The 17,865-nt window shown below is 50.8% G+C and overlaps 1 protein-coding gene across 1 annotated transcript in view; it reads left to right on the top strand.

The window, feature by feature from the left end:
• The window catches only part of ATP6V0A4 (ATPase H+ transporting V0 subunit a4), a 56,439-nt gene extending 39,523 nt beyond the window's left edge, over window positions 1–16,916 (top strand). Inside the window, exons 16-22 of the mRNA XM_036246594.1 lie at window positions 1,659–1,777; window positions 3,898–4,114; window positions 8,527–8,628; window positions 11,694–11,804; window positions 14,958–15,075; window positions 15,616–15,787; window positions 16,823–16,916. Of these exons, the coding sequence (XP_036102487.1) occupies window positions 1,659–1,777; window positions 3,898–4,114; window positions 8,527–8,628; window positions 11,694–11,804; window positions 14,958–15,075; window positions 15,616–15,787; window positions 16,823–16,916 (933 nt within the window). The remainder of the gene's footprint in view (window positions 1–1,658; window positions 1,778–3,897; window positions 4,115–8,526; window positions 8,629–11,693; window positions 11,805–14,957; window positions 15,076–15,615; window positions 15,788–16,822) is intronic.
• Window positions 16,917–17,865: the final 949 nt, after the last annotated feature.

Raw genomic sequence — 17,865 nt, 5'->3', positions numbered from 1 at the left:
AAACTGGCCAGGACCACAATTTATTTATTTATTTATTTTTTATTGATCTAGAGATAGAGGAAGGGAGAGGTAGAGAGAGCGAGAAAAATCGATGAGAGAGAACATCGATTGGTCACCTCCTGTTTGCCCTCCACTGGGGATCGGGCCCACAACCTGGGCATATGCCTTGACTGGGAATTGAACCAGCGACCTCTTGGTGCATGGGTCAACACTCAACCACTGAGTAACACTGGCGGGGCAGAATGGTGCACAATTTAAAATTTAGGAATTATTTATTTCTGGAATTTTCTATTTAATATTTTTAGGCCACAGTTGACCATGGGCAACTAAGACCACAGAGAAGTGAAACCGTAGACAAGGGGGAACTACTGTCTCTATTTCATAGGGTTTTTGTTAGAATTAAATGGAATAAACCCATTTCAGGAGTTTAGGGTGTGCCAGGTACTTAACCATGAGCATTTTTAGTTGCTCAGACTTGGCTGGTTCTGTAGTAGGCTGGTTACCCTGCCCTCACCATGCTGGGTGGTCCTGTGAGCTTGGCCAACCAGGTGGGTGAAGAAAGAGCAGACTGTGGAGGGCAAGCCTGGTGCAGCTTAGAGGTCAAGGCGGATGTGGAGGGTAGAGGCGGCTCCTCTGGGGTGTGGGCACCATTACCAACGTCCCTTCTCTCACCTTCCCAGCAGCCTCCTTAGTGACCGTCCACCTGGCAGCCACTCAGGACATTGTAAAGAAAGAACCAGTGAGATGTGGCCCCTGCCCCATGTGTGCACAGGCAGAAGACAGGGGACTATGCACTGAGGCTGCCTCGGTGGATGCTGGCCTCGAGTCATTGTAGGAGGGAAGAGAAGAACTTTGGGGCTTTGTTACCTTAGAGATGCAAACCCTCAAGAAGTATCTACAGGCACTTTGCGATGTGCCTCAAGTTCGAGAGGACTCGAATAATTTGCATGTGGTTGGGGATTGGGAACCACAGGGGAGTTCAAGGTTTCTGTGGGGAAGGAGAACATTGGTGACTGGGGTCATTGACCAACATGAGGCCCTGACCAGCCCCCTGAGCACTGTGAGTGCTCTCTGTCCTTCTCCTGAGGGAAAGGCAGGTACACATGTCCCTCACTTTGCAAGTTTGACAAACAGGGACCTCAGAGAAAGTAGGGACCGTGTCTTACCCCTAGTGCTATTAAATATTGACTGCAGGAGTGTCTTCTTGAGAAGGGCCTGGAAGATGCTTTGTAATGTGAAGCGCTATAGAAATTCACAGTCAAACATGCTAGTTATTGTTGAGGGATTGGATAAATCCATGGGCCAGAGATCTACACCTTTATTCAGGGAACTGAGGCAGGTTTGGGATCTCCATAATTTTTCAGAGTTTCCTTTCATTTAGAACAAGGGAAAAATCAAGTAGGATTTTCCTCCCCAGTTCCCTTTCAGCCACTTGGTATTTACTGATGGCGCCCATGGCTCGGACACTTTTGTCATCAGAGTTGCGTTTATAAGGGGCTTGATCCTTTTCTGAACCTAAAATGCACAAGTCATACTGGACTGAAATTTGAGACTGTGGTTCCCAGCGCGACTTCTCAGGGGAAGTCCTGCTATTGTCACCAGCGCCAGTAGAACTTCTAGATTCTTGCCTTAAGCGTTTCTTCGCCTGTCCCTCCCAGATTTGGAACTTGGCTTCAAACAAGCTGACCTTCTTGAACTCCTATAAAATGAAGATGTCGGTGATCCTGGGAATTGTCCAGATGACGTTTGGCGTCATTCTCAGCCTCTTCAATCACATGTGAGTTTCATGATTCACTTGCTGCCCGTTGCTCTGCCCCCATGGTGATGAGCAGCGACGGAGCCACCGGTTGGGTCCCGGGTCCCTCTGCGCGGTTCCTCCTGACAGGAGCGCTTCCCCATGTCCCTTGGCGTGAGGCGGGACAAACCGGTGGCCAGACATGGCCCCTCTGTTCTCCTCAGCTGAATTTCTCACCTCAAAAATATTCGAGGGTTCAGAACGAGGCTGGCAAGCTCATAGTGCCTTGTGTCCCCCGACCTGAAAGGCTTGTTTGTGTGTATCAAGGCTCAGCTCCCACCAGTGGGGACAGTGCCCTCAGATTCTGAATTCCCTCTGGTGTGATTCCTTCCTACCGCTGCACCCCCTCCCTCTGTGGCTGTTACCCTGCCCATTCCTTTCCTTCTGGAAGGCTTCTCCAACGTACTTCCGCTGCAGGCGCAAATCTTCGAAGGCAGCTCCCACTGTGCCCGTCCAGAGGCGCCTGTGCGGGCCTGGCAGCTGTAGGAAGTGCCACCATGTAGTCTGGGAGTAAGTGAGGGCAGCATGGGGCCGCAGACATGATACAGGGTTTGGAACCAGAAGCGTAAGTACTGGTCCCAACTCCTCATAGCTGTGTGACCATGGACATGTCGCTTAACGTCTCTGAGATGGTTTTCTTTGATATAGTAGTCAGAAGGAGTTAGGGTATTGTGAGGTAACAAACAACCCCCAAATCTCAGTGGCTCAGCTCAAGACTGTGACACATGTCCACCAGGGGCTCTGTTCCTGTCATCCTCGCACAGGGACCTGCTCAGGGGCAGCTACCAGCTGGTACATGGCCAGGTGCCATGGCAGAAGGAGAGTGGTCAATTCTACGTGGTCTCGTGAGCTTCCACCCAAAGTGACACCTGCCACTTCCACGCCCATTTTATTGGCCAGTCACACTGTGACCCCTGATCTGAAGAGCCAAAGAAGTGCATACAATTCTACTGAAAACTTGGCGGGGTTCAGTGTGCACGCTAAGGGTGGCAGCCCGGGGACGCTGCCCATCGGGGGCACTGGGAGGACTCCGCGCGAGAGGACCACAGTGCCGTCGGGCTGGACCTTGGTTGGCACTGTGCGTCGGGCTGCCCTGCGTGCTCCGATAATCCCGTTGCTCCTTCCCAGGGGCTCTCCCTTTCTAGCTCTTGCAGTTAACAAAGGGCTCGGGCCCTTTCTGATGCTTTAACTCGGAGCTGTGCGACTCCGGTCGTAGAGCTGGAGTTGACACGCTTTCTCTGTAAAAGGCCAGGTAGCTCATCGTTCAGGCGTTTCAGGCCAGACCGTCTCTGGTCACGACGACGGAGTTCTGCTGTAGCGTGAAAGCTGCCATTGACAACATTAAGGGGATGTGTGTGGCTATGGTCCAGTAACACTTTGCTTATGCATGCTGAAATTTGAATTTCATCTCATTGTCCTGTGTCATAAAATGTTATTATTCTTTTGATTTCTCCCCCCAGCCATTTCATTTTATTTATATTTTTTCTTTATTGATTTTAGAGGGAGAGGGAGAGACAGATGGAAACATCGATGAGAAAGAACATTGATTGGCCGCCTCCTGCATGCCCCCCACTGGGGATCGGACCCATAACCCGGGCATATGCCCTGACCGGGAATCAAACTGGCAACCTCTTGGTGCACGGGTCGACGCTCAGCCCTGAGCCACACCAACTGGGCTGCTCCCCAGCCATTTTTAAAAAGGAAAACCATTTTTAACTTGCAGGCTATATAAAAACAGGTGAGGATGGGCTCAGTTTGGCCCAAGGGCCCTAGTTGCCCCCCTCTCTTAAGGCATTCTCAGAAGAAGAGCTTCCTAGGCCCCTTACATACCTGTGTGCTTTCAGTGTGTTGCTGTGAGCTGGGCCTGCATTTGAAGCTTTGGCCAAATCGCCAGCTGACTGTGGGCACGACCTTTGCTTCAGACCTGACCTTCTAGACCTTGCACCTCTCCGAACCTTCTGGGCAAAAGCACTTTCCTTTCTATCCCTTCGTGAGTGCTGCTTCCCAGAGGAGGGGGTGCAGTTAGCATTTTATGCTTTGGGGAGAATAATTAATTACTCATATTTTTTCTCAATGTTCTATTGTGTGTGTGTGTTTCCCAGATACTTCAGAAAAACGCTCAACATCCTTCTGCAATTCATTCCGGAGATGATTTTTATGCTGTGTCTGTTTGGGTACCTGGTTTTCATGATCATTTTCAAATGGTGCTACTTCGACGTCCACACGTCCCGGAAGGCCCCGAGCATCCTCATCCACTTCATCAACATGTTCATGTTCAACTACAAGGACTCCTCGAACGCACCCCTGTACCAGCATCAGGTATTGTGGGTTTTTCCTTCTTTTCTGCCTTGGTTATGACAGAGCTCTCTCATTCTCTTGGGTACTGCGGGGACTAATTATTTGCAAGCCTGAGCCGTCTTAGCACCCGACCTCGGGAGCTGGGCACCCAGAGTCGGGCTCTGCCCTACAGAAGGCTCTTTCTAGGCGAGTGGGCAGGGCAGAGAGCAGCGCTCCAGTGGCTCCTGTTACACGAGAGGGGCTGTTGTGGGGTTGAAATGGACTTGTCCAGCCCTGGCTGGGCAGCTCAGTTGCTTAGAGTGTTGTCCCGATATGCAAGGTTGTGGGTTCAATCTCCAGTCAGGGCACATACAAGAAACAACCAATGAATGCATAAATAAGTGGAACCACCAATCGAGGTTTCTCTCTCTCTCTCTCACCCCCCTCCCTCCACTCACCCCTATGCTCTGTCTCTAAAATCAATATTTTTAAAATCCTCACCCAAAGATATTTTTCTATTTATCTTCAAATAGAGTGGGAGGGAAGGAGGGAAAGGGGGGGGGAGAGAGAGACATCCATGTGAGGGGGACACATTGACTGGTTGCTTCCCACATGACCCCGACCAGGACCGGGATGAACGGCAACCAAGGTACATGCCCTTGAGTGGACTTGAACGCGCAACTCTGGTCCACAGGTCGACACTCTGTCCACTGAGCAAAATCGGCCAGAACCAATTTGTTAAAAATTAAAAAGAAAGGAATGTGTTGCCCAGCCGGTGTGGCTCAGTGGTTGAGCATCGACCCATGCACCAAGAGATCACCGGTTTGATTCCTGGTCAGGGCACATGCTCAGGTTGTGGGCCCAATCCCCAGTGGGGGGCATATAGGAGGTGGCCAGTCCATGTTCTCTCTCATCGATGTTTCTCTCTCTCTCTCCCTCTCCCTTCTACGCTCTCTAAAAAGAGAAAGAAAGAGAGAGAGAGAGAGAGAGAGAGGACGTGGACTTGTCTGGTCAGGGCACATGCCCAGGTTGTGGGCCCGATCCCCAGTGGGGGTCATGCAGGAGGCAGCCCATCGATGTTCTCTGTCATCAATGTCTCTCTCTCTCTCTCCCTACCTCTCCCTTCCACGCTCTCTAAAAAAGAGAGAGAAGGGGAGAGAGAGAGAGAGAGAGAGAGAGAGAGAGGATGTGGACTTGTCTATTGTCTGGAAAGAAAGGAAAACCAATTCTTCAAGTTATTGGCTTGGAACTATAAATGCTCCTCATCGCACCCTAAAATGTAATCATCTTTTATTCTGAAAGTAAGCTCCAGCTAAGGTGTACGAGAAGGACGTGGAGGTGTCCTCAGGAAGGGGAGCCCGCTGTCCACACGGACACTGGGCCTCCGGGAATCCGTGGACCAAGCCTGCTGTCCTGTGGGCTTCCACGGCCTCGGAGGTGCCCGCCCATCTTCTCCCTCTGCTCTCCTTTCGTGGACGGGACCGCCCAACAGTCGGACCCGATTGCCATTCTGACCCCTCCTGTTTCTTCCAGCCTCGTTCTCAAGTTGATATTTTATTCTTAAAACATAAACATTCCATGGCAGCTGGGTAGAAATACCCCTCTGTGAGTCATTCTTCGGTAACACAAATAGTTCTTCCCTCCGGCCTCTCCCAGTGACTACACTAGTGATGTTGCTGGAAGGTAGATTTTTCATTAGAGGAAGGCCCACTTATACAGGCTGGGATCCCTGCGGGCCAAGTTCTGGGACGGGGTTCCCAGTGCCAGGTGACCCTGTGGCGTCCCTGTGCCTGACAGCAGTCGCCGTCCTGCATGTCCCAGTGACAGTCAGGCTCCTGGTGCGGCCGTGCGCGCATCGTGAGTTTGACTCTGGTATTCTTCTGCCCTACAGCAGCAGCGAAGAAGGAGGAAAAAATGCCTGTGGTGGGCTTTTCTTTTTAACGGCAAAATAAGAAACGGTTTTAGGTGATAAGCAGAGAGGACATATACCTCGGAGAGCTCTCGTGTGGCGCCCTACCTCTTGTGACACATCAGGGGTAACCTTGAACCACCCCTAGTTTTCAGCATTAAATGAATGTATTTGGAAGGTTCATTTGCTCACTGCTCGAGTCTAAATGAAAGCCTCCTTGGATTTTCCAAATAAATCTTCTTTTCGGCAAAGGACTGAAATTCACCTGGCAGCTCTCGGGCTAACTGCCCTTGTCGTGCGGACTGGAGCTGTCCCTTTGACTGGGGCACGCGGCGGCGGCTTTTCCAGCCCGTTGCCACTGAAAGCACCTTTGGGAGCTGGCTGGCTTCCCCGAGCCCTAGCATGAAGATGAACTATCTCATCACAGTTCCAAGTTTCCATAACCGCACGGGGGGCCAAGCAGCCCAAAGAGACACTGTACGCTGACAAACACAGCCGCTTCCCGGCCGCGCCCTGGCCGTCTTCCCGCTCTGTTTGAATATCGAAGGGCAGCCGGTGATGTAAACCTCTAGTTGCTTGTGCACCAAGAGGGGAAAGTCTGGTTTAAAACGGACAACCGGCCCTGGCCGGTTTTGCTCAGCGGTTAGAGTGTCGGCCTGCGGTCCGGAGAGACCCGGGTTTGGTTCCCGCTAAGGGCACGTACCTCGGTTGCAGTTTGTCCCCGGCCCTGGTTGGTCGTGCGGGTGGCAGCCACTCGATGTGTCCCTTCACGTCGATGTTTCTCTCTCTCTCTCTCTCTCTCCCTCCCACTCTACCTGAACAAAAAATGGAAAAATGTCCTCGGGTGAGGATAAAATAAATAAATAAATAAAATAAAACGGACAACCGGCCCAGCTGGTGTGGCTCAGTGGTTGAGCATTGACGCATGGACCAGGAGGTCACTGGTTCGATCCCCGGTCAGGGCACATGCCCAGGTTGTGAGCCGATCCCCAGTGGGGGGCATGCAGGAGGCAACCAATCAATGTTCTCTCTCATCGATGTTTCTATCTTCCCCTCTTTAAAAAATTCAATAAAACATATTAAAATAAATAAATAAATAAAAATGAACTGGACAGTGGTTCCCTTCCTCCTTTGAGCATATGAGTGGTGGTGGGTGGAAGATGGAGCAGATAAGATCTCTCCACTGGGGGGGTATCTCCACTGTTATCAGGGTAGATCTCGATACCAGTGAGATAATCAGCCGACTCGCTCAGAGCTTGGCCGGGACAGCGAAAGAGATGTTTTCCTTTCACTCACTGGATCTGGCAACTGGGGGTGCGGTGGGGGTGGAGAAGGGGGCGTGAGGGCGGGAAAGGAAATCCGGAGCAGGGTGATGCAGTGGATGGCTCCTGGGCTTCAGCAGAGGGGCAAGACCATGAGGCCTCATTCCCACTGAGAGACAGTGAGATCCCCGAACTCGCTGGGAAGCCCAGTCCCTGGAGAGTTGGCAGGTCAGGTGGAGCTGTGGGGAACACCCCCAACCCCCCCATTTTGGTATGTTCAGTATAGCATATACTGATTTAGAAATTCAAGCTAGTTGGGAGGAGGGTTGGGAGACTGGGTGGAAAGGTGAAGGGTTTGGATTGAGAAGTACAGATTGTTAGTTACAGAGTAGTCACCAGGAGACGGAGTACAGCGTAGGGAATATAGTCAATAATATTGTAATAACTGTGTATGTGCCAACTGGGTGCTGGAAATGTCAGGGGAACACTTGGATTTTTTTTCGTTTGTTTGTGCATTTTTTGTTAATCTGTACCTGAGGGTGTTTTTCCATTGATTTTAGATAGAGTGGAAGGGAGGGAGGGAGGGGGAAAGAGAGAGAGAGAGAGAGAGATGAACATTGATCAGCCGCCTCCTGCACACCCCCTACTGGGAATCAAGCCCACAACCTGGCATGTGCCCTGATGGGGGATGGAACCAGCTACCTTCTGGTGCATGAGATGATGCTCAACCAACTGAGCCACCCTGTCTGGGGCAAAAAAAAATTTTTTTTGAAGACAGAAAAAGCAAGACTGCTGAGATAATTATTTCATATTGGAAATATAAAATTACTCTTTCAGGTAGTGTTTTCGACTGAAACTGACTCAAGTGACCAGGGAAGTCATGGGGCCAGACACCTGTTATCCTGGGCCAGGGCCTAGCTGTGCCCATAGAACAGAGTTAAAGGACAAGAGACAAATAAGTGGCCCTTGGGACGTGTCTCAGGAATACTTGTTCAGATGACTGGTTACATGTGGTAGTGGTGTATAAAGGGTACTTAGAAAGTACATCATAGAGAGAGTGAGTTTCCAGTGCCCACCAGTACTGGCCACTGGGGGCCACTGGACTGACAGTCCTCTGTCTGCAGTTGGAATATTCCAACGTGTGAAGGTGAATGAATTCACTGGAATGCTTTAGATTTCTCAAAATAAACCGCCACGGGAATGACCCATTTTTAGCACTTGTGTTGTATAAAGTCTGCTGTGTGGTCATCTTAAAATAAGATCTCACCATTGTGGTCTTGCAGCAAGAAGTCCAAAGTTTCTTTGTTGTCATGGCTTTGATTTCCATACCGTGGATGCTTCTGATCAAGCCGTTCATTCTTAGAGCCAATCATCGGAAATCCCAGGTGAGAGCCATTCATGTCCCTTTCCTGACCGTGGGTAGAATGTGGGTCCTTGGACAGAAGTCTGGGGCTGAGGGAGCTTGCGAGATGACCAGGGCCGAAGGGCAGTGGTGAGGCGGGCAACCGGCTCTCCCCAGATAGCTTCTCTTCTGTCGAGTTTGACTTCCGAGGGGCCTTCTTATTTCCAGAATAATGTTCTATTAAGGACAAGCAGGTTTAAGTTTTATGTCTTGCAAGCCTTGCTTGTGTGTGTGATTGTGGGATTGTTGTATAATACTCCCTTGCACGAATATACCACAACTTGGTTACCATTCAGAGACTGAGAGTTATTTGGCTTGTTTCCAGTTTCAGTAATTGCACATAGTGTTTCTGTAAAATCTCTGCGCATGTCCTTTGGCACATGTGTTTGTATTTATTTATTTATTTATTTATTTATTTATTTATTTATTTATCTTTATTGATATTAGACAGAGAGAGACAGGAAGGGAGAGGGAGAGAGAGAGAGAGATAGAAATATCGATGAGAAAGAACATCAATTGGCCGCCCCACTGGGGATCAGGCCCACAACCTGGGCATGTGCCCTGACAGGGAATCAAACCGGCAACCTCTTGGTGCATGGGTCAATGAGCCACACCAGCCAGGCGGCACATGTGTTTTTAGAAAGTTGCAAGTAGCCCTGGCCAGTTTGGCTCAGTGGTTAGAGCATCGGCCTGCAGTTCGGAGAGACCTGGGTTCAGTTCCCGCTAAGGGCACGTAGTTCGGTTGCAGTTTGTCCCCGGCCCTGGTAGGTCGTGCGGTGGCAGCCACTCGATGTGTCCCTTTCACATCGATGTTTCTCTCTCTCTCTCTCTTCCTCTCTCTCCCTCCCACTCTATCTGTACAAAAAATGGAAAAATGTCCTCGGGTGAGGATAAAAAAAAAGAAAGTTGCAAGTAAATTATTTTATTTCAGATGGCACCCAGCTCAAACATCACGAGCGGCTGAGCTAAGGGGACTGCAAAGTATCTTTTGTTTGTGGAGAACAGTCACTAAGATTCACAAAGTCCAGTGTCATGCTTCTGCCAAAGGATTCATTTTCATTTTAACCAATTCTAGCATGGGACCAGAAAAGGCTAGAGTTAGGGATGGAAGTGGAGAAACTATCTTTTATTGGTATTTTCCCCCTTAAGTTGATGGGGAGAGAAAATAGGATTTGAAGAAGACAAAGCGATGTTAACTTAGGTCGCATCCCTCACCATGGGGCCAGGGGAAGGGCTCACCCAGAGCCTCTTCTTGGTCCCAGCACCCTGGAAATCCTGTCCAGGTGGACGCAAGCCCACTTCTGGGCCCCACTAAGGGCAACCACTGCTGGATCCTGGCGTGAGGAGTGTGGGCAAGTGTGGGCAAGTGTGGACAAGTGTGGACATTGTGTGGGGAGTATCCACGCATGTGCACACAGGCCCTCCTGCTGTGGGGTGGACCAGAGATGGAAAGGAGAGGGTGCAGGGCCAGCTCTGCTGAGACTCTGAATTTGAACCTGGCCTTCAAGTTCTTACGAAGATTTGTTTATCAGGATAGGAGGCTAGAACATATTTCATTTAGGGGTTTGTTGGCTTTGTTAATAACTTTTAAATATATAAACGTATGGAATGTGGACTTCCATTGTGACTTTGCCCAGAGGCCTGCAAACATTAGGTGCAGACTAGCTGAAGAAAGAGAGGGAAAGCTAATTTGCATGCCTAATTTGCAATACGCCAGCCGTGAGATCATCCTAGGGATAACTTTCGACACGGGACATTAAGTTTCACAGTGACTTGAAAACATTTTCGACTGAAACGCGGGGATAAAACCAGACCAAACTGATTGGTGACTATACCTTGATTTTTTTTTTCTCCCCTATGGATTGTTTTCTTAGCTGTTTTTAAAAAGTGATGTTCTTACCGTGGCCGGTTTGGCTCAGCGGTTAGAGCATCAGCCTGTGGTTCAGAGAGACCCAGGTTCAGTTCCCACTAAGGGCACGTACCTCGGTTGCAGTTTGTCCCCGGCCCCTGTTGGAGTCGTGTGGGTGGCGACCAGTTGATGGGTCTCTCTCACATCGATGTTTCTCTCTTTCTCTCTTCCTCTCGCTCTATCTGAAGATGAATGCAAAAAGTGTCCTCAGCGAGGATAAAAAAAAAAAACAATTAAAAAGTGATGTTCTTATTTAGAAAAGTATATTTGTGTTGGAAAAGTCATTGTCTTACAAGTCTGTTGGGGCTGCCGTAATGAAGTACCACAGACCGAGTAGCTTATAAACAACCGAAATGTACTCTTCCAGTCCTGGAGGCTGGGAAGTCTAAGATCTGGGAAGGCTCCCGCATGTTCACCTTCTGGTTAGGGTCCCCTTCCTGGTTCCCAGATGACACCTCCTCACTGCGTCCTCACCTAGAGGAAGAGCTGAGGGAGCTCTCTGGGGTCTCTTTTATAAGGGCACTAATTCCATTCCCGAGGGCTCCACCCTCGTGACCTAATCACTCCCGAAGGCCTCACCTTCCAACACTATCATCTTTGGAGGTTAGGATTTCAACATACAGATTTTGGAGGGGACACAAGCATTCAGACCACAGCAGGTCATTAATGTCCTAATTTTGCCCATAGAAATCTGGATGTTTAGGTCACTCGGCAAAGTACGTCGAAGGGACAGCTGCTGATTTTATGACTGTGTATATATATTAAAATAGAAAGGCATGCTTGTGTGCACGTTGGTTTACTGTAAGGACTGTGACTCATCTGGCACCTTCTGGAGCACCATGGAGAAAAGCACGTCTCTGGACTCCCTGCCGGGGCGTGAATCCTGGCTCTGCTGCTAACAGGCCTTGCCAGCTGTGTGATCTTGGGCATGTTTCTTAACCTCTCTGTGCTGTAGTTTACCTCTGTAAAATGGGGTGATAACTGTGCTTATGTCAAAAGATTGTGACGAAGGCGAAAGGAGGTCACGTGGAGAGAGTTTAGAACAGTGGTTGGTACTTACTGAGAGCCTCGATTTTGTGTGGCATTGCGATTCTAATTCCAAGGATGAATCCAACACTTCGTTCCTTGCTTGCTGACAGCTGCAGGCATCCATGATCCAAGAACACGGCCCTGAAGACACTGAAGGTGACCACTCGAACCCTCCCAGGAGAGCAGGTGCCCACAGGGCCCAGGAGGACCACGAAGAAGAGGTATTTGGGGCTGGACACCCTATGAAGACTTCCCAGTTTGTGCAGATTATAGTCAAGTGTTTGGGTCGAGAGGACCCTGCGGGTGGTGGCCCTGCAGGGGCTGAGTCACAGGAAGCCGGGGAGGTCCTAGGGCAGGGGGTGCCTACAGGCTCAGAGAAACCAGTGACGGAGCATTGGGATATTTCAGCCCAGTGGTGCTGCATCTGGGCAGGAGGCAAGTGTCGGCCTTCAGATCTAGTGACATAGGGGCCACCAATGTCAGCTTTCCGTCAGGGCCCCTCGAACCGGGAGAGCAGAGCCCAGTGCAGCTCTGGACGTCGCAGCAAACCACGGATCACCCCCCCCCCCCCACACACACACACACACACACAAGCGAGCACAGCTCTCATGGCTGCGGCCTCAACCTGCTCTGTCACTCGATTAACCTTTGTAATAGTATCCGCCTCGCCTGTGAATTCCAGGATTGTTTGGTTTCCTCCCCCCTCTCTGCCCCCTTCTGTTTGAGGGCAGCCGCTCCCCCCTCAGGAATGTGCCACATTTCCCAGACTAAGGCCGCTGGCTGCTTCTCTGCCAGGACCGAAGTCACCCATCCAACACCCCGAATCCTGAACCGGCTGGGGGTTTTCCCTGGAGCCCTCTTCTCATTCTGGGGCGGGGACAGGGCCCCAGTGAGGCCCGAGGGGTGCTAAGAAAAGCTCACTTGTGATGTTAATCACTAAAAAACAGTTTATTTGCGTGAACGGATAGTCAATTAGATTTCATGGGAAAAGATCTGTGTTAGGGACCACCGTTCCCCCAAGATTCCAGGTACGGAGAGTAATCCTTATTGGTGGCTACTGATACTGCGAAGTTTGTTGGACTTGCTGAATGTTTTAGAATCCAACCCACTCATCCTCAGACTCACCGAGTCTCTGCCTGTCCAGTACAACCTCTGTCATGTGTTCTTCTCATGCCCTGAACGTACGTCCAGCCAGTGTTCACCGCCACCGCTGCCGTGCCCTTGTCTGGGCAACGTCAGATTCCAGCGTGGGCTCCTCCCCGGGTACAGCGGGCATGGGCCCCCCTCGCAAGGCGCCTCCCTCTGAGTCCGCCTCCCTCCGAGTCCTCTCCTCGCCAAGACTTAACCAAACCCAAGGTTAAGAACACAGTTCTCCAGGCTGCCAAGAAAAACCAAGATTTCTGACACTAGACACAAGTTTGGAGCACCTCAGGACCACCCTCACTTCAGACCAGCCGGTTACAAATTCAGGGTCCCCTCAGACTGTCTAGGGTTCAGAAATGTATAGACCAAGTCGTAGAACTCAGGAGAGTGCAATGCTTCCAGTTACAGTTTCGTTGTAGCAAAAGTATACAGATCACAACCAGCCAGAAGAAGAGGCAGGCGGGTGGAGGCCACTGGAGGGTTCTTGGAGATGCAGGTGGTGGTCCGGGCACAGGCTCGCCAGCTCAGGGTCACCTGAGCCTCCGTGCCCAGTGTTTTATTGGGGTCTCATGTGCAGGCATGATTGATAGAGCGCCCGGGTGGCTGTACTCAATCTCCAGGGCCCGCCCCTTCCTGGACACGGGGCTGACAGCCCGGGGCTCCGTGTCAACTCTCTAAGCACATGGTTGGTCTTTCCGGGGTGGCCAGCCCCACATAAATGATCAGATGTGGTCCCAAGGGCTCACCAAAAATAATGAAGACATTTTTTTCACCTGGGACTTAGAGGTTGCCTTCCAGGGGCCAGGACGGAGCGGAACCTCTCTTTGGGTCCGGTTAATTCTTCACTATGCATCCCTCCTTGTCCTTGACTGTCTGCCCACTTGTCCGTCTGTGCTCATCCTCATCCCAGCTGTTTTCATCGCCACATTGAGAGGCACCGATTTTTGTCTTTTCTCCATAGCAACTGACCGGGTTGACCACACCCCATTCATTCTGTGTCCCCCACGTGTCAGAGGGCATGAAGGAGGCAGTGGGCCTCCGCTGTCTTCGCCCTGCTTCTTCGCCCCTCGTACCCGGATCACCAAGTTAATCAACAAACTGGCTTTTTTTCCCCTTATAGGCTGTCTGTCCCGTCTGGTCCGTTTTGTTACCAGATTAATCTTCCCCCAGATAGTTCTTTATTTTCCCCTGACGTGTTCTTTGTATATCCGTGTTATGGTTGCTCAGTGGCTCCGGGTTATTTTCCCAGCTCTGCCCTTGGTTGGCCTTTCCTGAAACTTCACCTGCGTCTTACTCATCACCTACACAAGCTCCCAGTTCCAGCCAAGTTGTTTTCCCTCAAAACTTGCCTTCATGGTGTCCCCCCCGGCCTGCCTCTTCCTTCCCGGGGTTCTTCTCTTCCCAGGAACGCCCTCGCTTCCCGTCGACTCACCGATGCCTCCTCCGCCTTCGTGGCATGAGCCCCTCCCCGCACGACTCCCGTGGCTGCTCCTTGCCAACCAGCCTGTCTTCGGCTTTGAACCTTTTTCAACAATTTCCGGGAAATGTTACTGCACATACGCCCTGTCCTACCTTGTACTGCGAATTCTCTTTCTACGAGTATATTCATATGTACTTTCCCCTAGTTCAACTGGAAGTATCTTTTTTAAAAAATATTTTTCTTTTATTTATTTATCCTCACCTGAGGACATTTTTGCATTCATCTTCAAATAGAACGGGAGGGAGAGAGGGAAGAAGAGGGAGAGAAGGAGGAAGAGAGAGACAGAGAAACATCGATGTGAGAGAGACACATCAACTGGTTGCCACCCACATAACCCCAACCAGGGCCAGGGACAAACTGCAACTGAGGTACATGCCCTTAGCGGGAACTGAACCCGGGTCTCTCTGGTCCATGGGCCAACGCTCTAACTGCTGAACCAAACCAGCCAGGGCAAAATACTTTTCTTTATTGCTTTTAGAGAGAGAGGAAGAGAGAGGGAGAGAGAGATAGAAATATGGATGAGAGAGAACATTGATTGGCCGCCTCCTGCGCACCCCCCACTGGGGATTGGACCCACAACTTGGGCATGTGCTCTGACCGGAAATCCAACTGGCGACCTCTTGGTGTATGAATTGGGGCTCAGCCGAAAATATCTTAACAGCGAAGCCCATGTCTTATTCACCTGTATATAGTTTGTGCTACCTTTTGTGTAGAAAGTATGTAATGGATAGAACAAAGAATTCCCTTTCAGTTCGACTTTGGAGACATATTCGTGCATCAAGCCATCCACACGATCGAGTACTGCCTGGGCTGCATCTCAAACACAGCCTCTTACCTCCGGCTCTGGGCCCTCAGCCTGGCTCATGCGGGTGAGTGGACCACCGCCAGGGTCAGCTCAGGCACGTGCTTGCGTGTCTCCTCTGGGTTAGCTGGGTTATCTCCGGGTTAGCCGGGTTATCTCCGGGTTACCTGGGTTATCTCCGGGTTAGCCGGGTTATCTCCGGGTTAGCCGGGTTATCTCCGGGTTACCTGGGTTATCTCCGGGTTAGCCGGGTTATCTCCGGGTTAGCCGGGTTATCTCCGGGTTACCTGGGTTATCTCCGGGTTAGCCGGGTTATCTCCGGGTTACCTGGGTTATCTCCGGGTTAGCCGGGTTATCTCCGGGTTAGCTGGGTTATCTCCGGGTTAGCCGGGTTATCTCCGGGTTACCTGGGTTATCTCTGGGTTAGCTATTTTATCTCCGGGTTACCTAGGTTATCTCCGGGTTAGCTGGGTTATCTCCGGGTTAGCTGGGTTATCTCCAGGTTAGCCGGGTTATCTCCGGGTTACCTGGGTTATCTCCGGCTCTTCTTTCTTAGGAAGATGTGCACTCGCCAGGTAAACCCAGTGATGCTGCTCTTGTCTTGCAGAACTATCCGAAGTGCTCTGGACCATGGTGATGAGTATCGGCCTTCGCCTGCGAGGCTGGGGAGGACTCATCGGGGTCTTTATCATTTTTGCTGTATTTGCTGTTCTGACGGTAGCCATCCTCCTGATCATGGAGGGGCTGTCTGCCTTCCTGCACGCCCTGCGGCTGCACTGGTGAGGGGGGCTGCGGGCCTCCATGCGCTCGGGTGGGAAGCGGGGCTGTCGGGCCAGCCACCTGGGTTCAAATCCTGATCTGTTGTGTGACGTTAGCAGCTAACATACCTTTCGGGAACCTGAGTTTAGGCACCATGGGTGTGGTATTCAGTGATATCCTATAGGTATAAATAGATAATGGCTAATGTGGGATAAATGTTAGTTCCCACTTACTCCTCTTTTAAACTTCTGTTTGTCGTATTACAATTGGCTTTGGAATAAGGGACACCTGCAGGTGTTGGTAAGGTGACAGATCCGAAATGGGCTCGCGCAAGGCCTGCTCAGTGAGTCTGGGACCTTCGGCCCTCGTGCTGGGTGCAGGGGTCACACCCACAGCACCGGCTTGCAAACCCTCCGGAAAGTGGGGACGGAGGAGGGGCCCGCAGGAGGCCCGGGGCAGCCCCAGATGTGTCCAGAACAGACCTGTCCAGCTCGCACCTCCCTCTGTACCTACTCTTCGTAAAAAAGGTCTTTACACCTCACGTATTGAGTTGAGGATCACGATGTCCCCGGCCTCAGGTCACAGCATCATCCCTGCCCACGTCATTAGGAAGTGAACTCTGCAGCATCGTAGACGTAGATGGTCACACAGGGCGTCTGTTCTGTGAGTTACACAGAGATAAGCTGAGATTCTGGCTGCTCTGCAGTGGCGTCAGCCCTGCAATTTAGGATCGGGATGGAAACGAAAAAGCACGTCTAACTGGTGACGAGCTCTCCTCGCCGGCTCACCCACAGTGGTGCAGAGCGAGGGCTTCTTTGCTTGGTGGTTATGCTGGGCTGTGAGGCCACTAGCAGGGGCCTGGAGCAGAGGGGAGGGGGAAGGAAAGTGTGAGAGAGAAGGGTTGCAAAAGACTCAGGCGATCCCTGTGGCAGCATCAGTTTGGGTCCCTCCCCACACGCCTTCCAGACCCTGCGCTTGATCTGAGCATGCTCTTGTCTCCAGCTGCCAGCCTGTTGCTGTGTGTTTAACCCCCTTCTTCTTGCCTCCAACAACAGGGTGGAGTTCCAGAACAAGTTCTACACTGGGGCTGGGTACAAGTTTTCTCCGTTCTCCTTTAAAAACATCCTGGATGGGACCGCCGAGGAGTAGCTGCAGGTCCCACCACCTCCTGCAGGGGTCGCGTCTTGAACAGCAGCCACACAAGGCGGTCAATGGGCCGATTGTTCTCAGCCACACGTATTGTTCAGTCACAAGCCTTGGGATTTGATGCGACTTCACCTTGTCACAGAGAAACTACGTGGGCAAGTCCTCTCACCCTCGCGTTTGAGAAACTGGGGAGGTCTTGCTAAACTCGTGTTTTCTTGTAATGTTTTAAGTATTATATTTAAGAAAATAAACTTCTGGGGCCATTCACTTTTCCTTCGAGATGTCATTATGCAAAATGACTTCATCAGATGTAATGTTGATGCTTTCAGGGCAAAGTTAAACAGTAGAGTTACATGAACGACTCCCAAAGAAGGATTATGTGTATTTGGTTTCTTTCTTTCCTGTGTCCTCAAACACCTTTTTTCCTTGTCTGGGGTTAAGCGTTGCAAGAGCAGGAACTTTCTCATGGATTTTCTCTCCGGGTGAGGAGGAACGGATCAGGTTCAGTGTTCTGGGGACGGCTGGCCCCCAGGTGGCCCTCTGCCTTTTTAAATCCCGTGGAATGAAGTGTGACGATGTGACATCATCAGCAACTTTGCTCTGAAAGTACGTTGTGCTGGAGACTGGAGAAGGTGACTTGTTGGCTTGGACACGTTCGAGGGCCAGGTGTAGAATAAGGTTGTTCCAAATAGACACACAGACTGATAGAACAGTGACCCGTCCCGCAGGTCGAGCAACCAGGACTTTAGAGGGGGAGTGAGGATGAGGAGGGACAAGAGACACGAGAAATGGAGACAAGACAGGGTTCTGATCAAGTCTCGTTTATTCTGGGGAAATCCACACAATATAGAGGGCAAGAAGCAGAAAAACAAGAACATTTGTTGCCAAGAGATAAGTTATTGAGAAACCACCCCGAAGCAATTTCAAGTAAATATCAAAATATCACGCGTGG

This window comes from Molossus molossus, unplaced genomic scaffold (assembly GCF_014108415.1).
Source record: "Molossus molossus isolate mMolMol1 unplaced genomic scaffold, mMolMol1.p scaffold_m16_p_7, whole genome shotgun sequence".
In the NCBI taxonomy this organism is placed as follows: domain Eukaryota; kingdom Metazoa; phylum Chordata; class Mammalia; order Chiroptera; family Molossidae; genus Molossus; species Molossus molossus.
Note: the sequence above shows the minus strand (reverse complement) of the source record. Positions and strands in the feature narration are given on the sequence as shown.